This window comes from Sinocyclocheilus anshuiensis, unplaced genomic scaffold (assembly GCF_001515605.1).
Source record: "Sinocyclocheilus anshuiensis isolate Anshui unplaced genomic scaffold, SAMN03320099.WGS_v1.1 scaffold601, whole genome shotgun sequence".
NCBI classification, from domain to species: Eukaryota; Metazoa; Chordata; class Actinopteri; order Cypriniformes; family Cyprinidae; genus Sinocyclocheilus; species Sinocyclocheilus anshuiensis.
Genome location: NW_015536496.1, coordinates 244,234 through 252,314, shown reverse-complemented (window position 1 = coordinate 252,314; position 8,081 = coordinate 244,234). Strand labels below are relative to the sequence as shown.

The 8,081-nt window shown below is 34.3% G+C and overlaps 1 protein-coding gene across 1 annotated transcript in view; it reads left to right on the top strand.

Moving 5' to 3' along the window:
- Window positions 1–8,081, top strand: part of LOC107687137 (sodium channel protein type 2 subunit alpha-like) — a 137,944-nt gene that overhangs the window by 9,088 nt on the left and 120,775 nt on the right. Inside the window, exons 4-5 of the mRNA XM_016484371.1 lie at window positions 2,800–2,891; window positions 5,517–5,765. Of these exons, the coding sequence (XP_016339857.1) occupies window positions 2,800–2,891; window positions 5,517–5,765 (341 nt within the window). The remainder of the gene's footprint in view (window positions 1–2,799; window positions 2,892–5,516; window positions 5,766–8,081) is intronic.

The window sequence follows — 8,081 nt, the reverse complement described above, 5'->3', positions numbered from 1 at the left end:
CAGTAAAAAAATTCAGCTTTGCATCACAGGAATAAACGACATTTTAAATGAAATTACAATAGAACAGTTCTTTTAAATTCTAATAATATTTTACTGATTTAACAGATCAAATAAATGCAGTTTCTTTCAAAAAACAAACAAACAAAAAACATACAAATTTTTCAGTTCTTACAGTCAAGCAGATTCACTAAACATTTTTTGAGTTTTGTGCTTACAGTATTTACATTATTTACCAACCACCCACAAACCTGATTAGTACAGTTCGTTCAGTGAATCATGAGTCAAATAAACAGCATGATTCATTGTTAGTGATTCCCTCCAGCGAACTTTCATATCACAATGAACTCTTTTGTTAGAAAATATCAAAACACTTTCTCATGATACTTAAAGTTTACTTCTTTCATATTCATGTTGTTCAGCTCATGATGCTGTCACTGTAAATCATAATCACGGTTTCTTCCACTTAAATCTTAAAGGATTCGCCATCAGCTCAACAAAAAGATGTTTATGAATCTTACGACAGCATTTAAAGGGACAGTTCACCCAAAAATATAAATGATGTCAGTTACTCACCCTCAAGTTTTTACAAACCTATATGAGTTTTTTTCTTCAGTTGAACACAAGAAAATATATTTTGGAGACTGTTGCTAACCAAAACGTTGCTGGTAGCCATTGACTTCCATAGTATTTTTTTCCCCTCCTATGGAAGTCAATGGCTACCGTCAACTGTTTGGTTTCCAACATTCTTCAAAATGTCTTCTTTTCTGTTCCACACAAGAAAAAAAACTCAGACAGGTTTGTAAAAGCTTGAGGGTGAGTAAATTATGACAGAATTGTAATTTTTGGGTGAACTGTCTCTTTAAACACCTGAATTTCTGTCTAAATCCCAGCGGTTTCAGATGAATCTCAGTGAGCCGTGCTGTGATAAAGTGCTTATTTCTCGTTGGCCTTTATGGCTTTATTTCTCGAGCTTTAACAGGCCGCTTGTCCTTGAACCGGATGTCTCAGAGACGTCAGATGGAGCCGCTGCCAGTAAGTCACGGGTGTATTGGGATGTTAACAGGAACGCGAGAAGCCACTCCTGACTTCATTAAAGCCAGACGGATGACGGCGAAATGCTGATAAATCATAAACGCTCACCACTGAATACCAGGCTTCTATAGAAACAGAACAGCGTCGTAACGTAATCATATCTTTGCGCCGTCTAGGCCTCGTCACCATATTAGCAGCGACTCAGTTACCCGTCCTGTGTGATTTAATTCAATCAGGATAATAACCAGAGAGGAGGAAATCTGATATGGAAACAAAGCTGCAAAATCCAGACGACTTCATCCCATCTCTCTAAACCAGTCCAACTTAAAGAGATAGTTCAAGCAAAAATACAAAATTCTGTCATCATTTACACACTCTAAATATTGTTTTAGACCCATGTGATTAACTTTCTTCTGTGGAACACAAAATAAAGGGCCTTAAATTACTGTAATGACTGTTGTTTCCCGAACAGGGAATTGTAAGGGGTTTGTAAGTTGATGAAAAGCTAGCAATTACTGTATTTTCTGATAAAAACACACACACACACACACACACACACACACGCACACACACACACACACAAATAAGCAGCATCAGTGTGTTACATTATTACATTCATAAATAAAGTAAAAATAAATGTTTACAAAATTATTAACACTATAAACATGTATTTTAGTTCCCATCACCAGACAAAAAACCTTTAAATTTAACCCCCCCCAGAAAAATTAAATTAAATTAAATTAAATTAAATTAAATTAAATTAAATTAAATTAAATTAAATTAAATTAAATTAAATTAAATTAAATTAAATTAAATTAAATTAAATTAAATTAAATTAAATTAAATTAAATTAAATTAAATTAAATTAAATTAAATTAAATTAAATTGTAAAAGCAATCAAAATAAAACACTTACTACAAAAGATAAACTATTATACATTTATTAAAATATTTGTTATTTATTTTAATATTTTATGCATGCCATGTGACCATTAACTGAGAATCAAATGTGCAAATGTGTTGTTAAATTATTAAAAATATTAACTTCAGGATGACTTAATATATGAATACTTAAATTTTGTAACAAATAATATAGATGTGTTTGGTTGACAAATAAGTTTGAATCCCTGTATTATACACTGTGTGTGAATTTCTGTTGTTATTTTGCAAAATACTTGTACGGATACTTGTACAGCATTTGTCCCCATTCACTTTCATTGTATAGAAAATAGTCCCTGTGACCATCTGTGAAAAATCCTCTTTTATGTGCCACGGAAGAACTAAAGCCATTCAGATTTTAAAAATATATTTTTTGATTTTTAAAAATTGTTATAAACATTTTTTTGGTGAACTATTCCTTTAAAGGAGCAAAAAGTACATCATTTGGGTTGTTTGACATTTTAATTTTGTCCCTTTTTTGTCTTTCAGTTGTTTTTATGCACATAACTGTAATCTGATTCTGCAGGTTTCTAACTGAATTTATAAAAGTAGGCAATCTGCAAGCTCTCCGAACGTTCAGGGTCCTCCGTGCTTTGAAAACTATTTCCGTAATCCCAGGTAAGCGGTTCCTGAAGCCGTGCGCAAGTGTTGCTCACTGTCCAGTCCAACAGCTCAGGATTTGACCCGCATCCGATTCTTCCCGCGCTGTGTTCTCCGGTTCATCTCTTTCCCAGCAGCTTCCCGACATCCTGCTTCATTCACCACTGTGTTGTTTGCCTGTTGTTGGGGTTGTTGTCATTGTCTGTGCTCCAATTCTCGCTTATTGCAGATATGTTACTGAGTTTGTGGACCTGGGCAATGTCTCAGCGTTACGGACATTCAGGGTTCTGCGAGCACTGAAAACTATCTCAGTCATCCCAGGTGAGAGGCCGCCAAACGCCGAGGCCTGCGGTGCTAGTGGATGACCAAATGACCCAAACACATTTCCGGCACTTCCAATACACTCTTGGAAACATGGAAATGCAGAATGTAGGAAATGAGACTTTTGAGTTGGGCAGCATGACGATTAGACAGCAAATCAAAGTCAAAGAGCTTCCCTGTTGAGAAAAAAACAGCTTCCCAGCTAACAAAAAAGATGTTCTAAAAACATCACGTTTTGAAAGCATTATTTCTAAGCGTTCAGTTTTCTTGGTTATGTGAACATTACAGAAACATTCCATTTGCGAACGTCATAGGAATGTTACATTTGAATGTTCTCGGAACATTCTAAAAGTTGTTACATTTGAAAAACGTCCAGCTTAAGCGTTTCACGAAGGTTCCATGAACGATGTATGAATAATGTTTTTGTTCTCATGTTTTGAGAACATTGTTTAAATCCAGATAAAATTACCGGTAGAACGTTTGTTCGTCACTTTGAGAAAACTTTGACAGAACGTTCTGAGGACGTTTCCTGTTAGCTGGGTAGCCGGTTTGTGTGGCCAAAACCGCTCTAAAACCTGTGCTGTGGAAACCGTTCCGGCTTGTTTTTCAGCAGGTTTAAATGATATTCATCTCAATGGTCCAAGTAACTGCCATTGAGTGTGCAACAGTCTGGTTCCCGAAGTAAATTTCCATTCATTTTCTCCTTAGGGAAATGGATTTTTAACGATAACTCATAAACCGCTAAAGAGAGACCTACTGTGATCTACGACGGCTACGAAGCCATCCGTTCGCATTATTTCAACTGATTTTTAAAGTAATAACAACTGAGAAACTACATTACCCATGATGCCGTACAGAAAATGTAACCAATCAGAGAGTTGCACTAAAAGAGCTCCGCCCACTCTCTCTTTCTCTCTATATAATTAGCATATTAATTATTGTTTTTATTAATGTAATGAACATCTTTAAATAAATAGTTTTATATTCATCATTTTTATTTTGATTATGTCTTTCGAAATGCGTCATGGGATTGTAGTTCTTTCAGTAAAGCCGTTAAGTTCACAGTCACAGTCCGATTTTCACACTTTTTTTTTGCTTCAGATAAAAGTTTGCAGTTTTCTGATTCACCGTGTAGCTGCTTGGTTTGGTTCGTGGCTCATAACTCTTTAAAACAAGACCCCTATGGGAAAAATGAATGGAAAAAATACTGCTGCTGAAAAACTAGATGGGCACTTTTGCACTCGATTACAGCTGTTAACATACTTAATTAACTAAGGACCTCCAGGTGCAACATGTTGTATTGCAGGTCAATCACACACAAGTGAAATTACATCGGGGTGGAAGGTTCACCTTCAGCTGTCAGCTCGGGGTTCAGTTAACTCACTCCAAAAGTCTCATTGACGTGTTGAAGGCATGGGTAGCTGTAGAGGAACACCAGTTTGCATGCTGAGCCAACAAGCAGATGCTTCTTATGGAATGAGAAAATATATATACACACGTGAAACCGAAAAACACACACACTCTAGCACATATATTATATGCATGTGTATTCCCGAAGAAAAGTGCATGTTCTCATTCCACGGAAGCGTCTGCTGTGAACTGTCACATTTATTGTGTGCGTCCCGCAGCCACAAATGCTTGTAAAGACAGAGCTGATGTCGTGTGCTGTGTTTGTGGTTCGACAGATGCTTTAATGTCAGATTTTAAGATGTGATCCAGGGTTTGGAAACATTCAGAATTTGAGAATCCTTTTAAATTCACAAGTGTTCATTTTATTTGAATTGGCAAACAGGAAGTTGAATTGGAATTTGATTTGGAAGACATGCTAAATTTCAATGCAAAAAAATAAAAATCAACAATCACAAAGCAAAGAAATTAAGTAGTCAGAAATTGTTTTGTGACAAAATGTAATAATTACATTATTGGTTACTTCAATTTGTAGGTTTGAAAAAGTTGTAAAATGAGATATTAACAACAAACATTTTTTATATATTATATTATTTTTATATTGTATGTTTTGTATTATTTTTGTTTAATAATCTTGTTTTTAATGCATTTAAATTTTTATTTATTTTTATGTTATTAAATTTCTTCCCACTCTTTCTGCTTAAATAAAATATGTATCATATTGAAAAAGTAGGAGTGACATGGAAAATATATAAAAATGTGTGGTTATTAAAAATACAAAAATTATTATCATTTTATTTTTTTATTTTTGAATGACTAAAAATTATACCTTTTTCATGTCACCCACACTTTTTCAACTCAATGTTAAAAATGATAATTTAAATGTATATTATAAATAAAAGTAAAATAAATGTAAAAATACAATTTTTATATATGTATTTTTTTATATTTATGCATGATGCAACCAAATATGTCTAATATCTTAAACTGTAGGAAAAGTAATTAATTAATTTATTATTTTAATATATTCTGGATTCTCAAAATTGAAAAATTGAATCTGAATTTAACAGGCTTTCTCAATCCAATTCTGAATGATGCACAACCCTGATGTGATCTGAAAAAAAAAAAAATAGTTAGATTTTTTTTAACTACCCCAAAATTAGCATCTCAAATTTTTAGTTCAGCATTATTATCTTGTTGTGCCGCTGCTGCTCTCAGGCCTGAAGACCATCGTGGGCGCGCTGATCCAGTCGGTGAAGAAGCTGGCAGACGTCATGATCCTGACGGTCTTCTGTCTCAGCGTCTTCGCTCTCATCGGCCAGCAGCTCTTCATGGGGAACCTGCGGCAGAAATGCGTCCGCAGCACCGCGCACTGTCTCAACACCACCTTACCTTCATACAACAACAGCACTTTCTTCTGCAATAACAGAACCTGGTCCTCGCTGGAGGACTTCATCACTAATGAAGGTCAGTGAAGCTCAGACGCAGCCAGTATAAAGTCTGAATGCTCACACACATCTAAACAATAGCTAGTTTCCATTTCATACATTACAAGAAGATAATGTGGGTGCCGTGTGGCCATGCAGAACTCACCACTGATTCAAAGGTGATGTGAGTGGGTTTTAGCAGGTTTTAGGTGGTTTCTTACTGGTCCACGTCACAAGAGTTCACCTTCAAGTCTCTCTGATATTCTTCAGTCGAGATGAGAGGAAACTGAGAAATAAAAACAGACATAAATAGTTGTTATACAGTAATAGGAGCTCAGATCAATAGATGAGAAATGTTTGAGGTTATTATTAAATCTCTGCGATGTCTTGGCAAATCTGAGCACACTTTGAGACATTGAGACTCGGGAGAAACATAGAAGAAGTGGGATACTTTAGCAAAAGATTCATTACTTTCTAGGAGATATTAAAGACATTTAATTTGTAATTTGTCTTTTCTCTGGATAAAATAACCCAGTGTTATTTTAGGATTATTTATATACGATTACAGTATTTATTAATATTTTGAAGTAGCTTTCATTTTTTTATATTTCCAGTTTTAAAATAGTTTTAGTTTATATTTCTTTCAGTTTTAGTCATTGCGATACTTCAAATGTATTTATTTCAGTAATTTTCAAGTGGTTTTTTTTTAGTTCTAGAAATGTTGTTATATATTTTTGTCATGTATATTTATTTATTTAATATATCTATTTAGCTTTAATGTATATTTAGTTTGGTTGTATTTTTAGTGATTTTAGTACTTAAGCTTAGACATATTTATTTCAATTAGTTGTCAAAGCAACATCTCTAATTAATTCATTTATGCTTTTTTACATTTCATTTTAATTTTAGTTTGTTTTAGTCATTTTCTTTTGTGCTTTTGTCATTTTTATTCATTTTTATTTTTTATTAATATTTTTGTTATATATATTTGTAATATAATGTTGTTGTAATTTTAGTACTTCAGCTTGAACAAAATTATTTTAGACATATTTTCTAATTCTTGTAAAAGTTTTTTTAATTGAAGTTTTTCATCTAATATGTATATGTAATTTAATTTAAGCTTTTTAAGTAATAAAAACCTTTTTAGAAATGTTTACATTTTTAAAAAAGTTTTTTAGAAAACATTTTAAAAATCAGAAATTAAATTAAATTTTAATTTAATTTAATTTAATTTAATTTAATTTAATTTAATTTAATTTAATTTAATTTAATTTAAAAGACTGATGACTAAGACATTTGGCTAACTGCTAATCGGCCATACTAGTTATTAACACACAGTCTTAACATGACGGCTATGTTTATGCAACTGGTTATATAATTAAATATTATATAATTTAATCACCAGTTGTGTGAATCACCTGAATGAACCCTGCAGTCACTTTCACACATGAAGACTGTGATATGAAGCATGTTGATCATAATTCATCAGCTGAATGACAATACCGTCAGAAGAGCGACGTCTAAGATGAGATTTAGTCTTTTTTTGGTTGGTCTCATTTCATTAGAATAGCAATTAGGACAGCGCTGGCACTCGTTAAGTTGACCCGCAGAACGCAGATGTAGGACACAGACAGAAATAGACAAGACGCTTTCTCCTCAAGTGCTTTGTCATGGTTTGCATGCTCCAAAACATAGAGAACCACTGAATTTAAACCTTTATTAGTGAAGATCTGATGGACACTGGTGGCCTATCAGCCGTAGAATCGATCAAAGCCGATATATTGAGGCCCATAACCTTTCCCGCTCCGCACAGGAGAAGCATTTAAGGTTATGCTGAAACACAGAATGCCGACAGCTGGATGACAGGATCGGGCCTCGTGCCAAACGACGTTTTCTCCTCCGGCCTCCGTCGCCCAGCGGCACTCGAGCAAAAACGAGAGCAGATAAAACCCGCTGACGGATCCCGAGCCGCATAATCTCTCAGCAACTCTCTTCAGCTGAAGGAAAAACAGACGTTTAGTCCTGAGACGAAACCGCAGGCTGTAGCTTATGCAGAGCGGCTTCGGTTTCTGAACATCCAGACGTGTTGATTGCAGGGTTGAGATGCTGCTTTCAAACTCAAGCTACTAGTTCAACTAGTTCAAGTTACACTTTTAAAATGTCAAAATGAAGCTGTTTAAGTGGCTGATATGTTTTTAAATGTGACCCTGGAGCACAAAACCAGTTTTAAGTGTAACTTTTTCAAAATTGAGATTTATACATCATCTGAAAGCTGAATGAATAATATTTTACACACACACACACACACACACACACACACACACACACACACACACACACACACACACACACACAC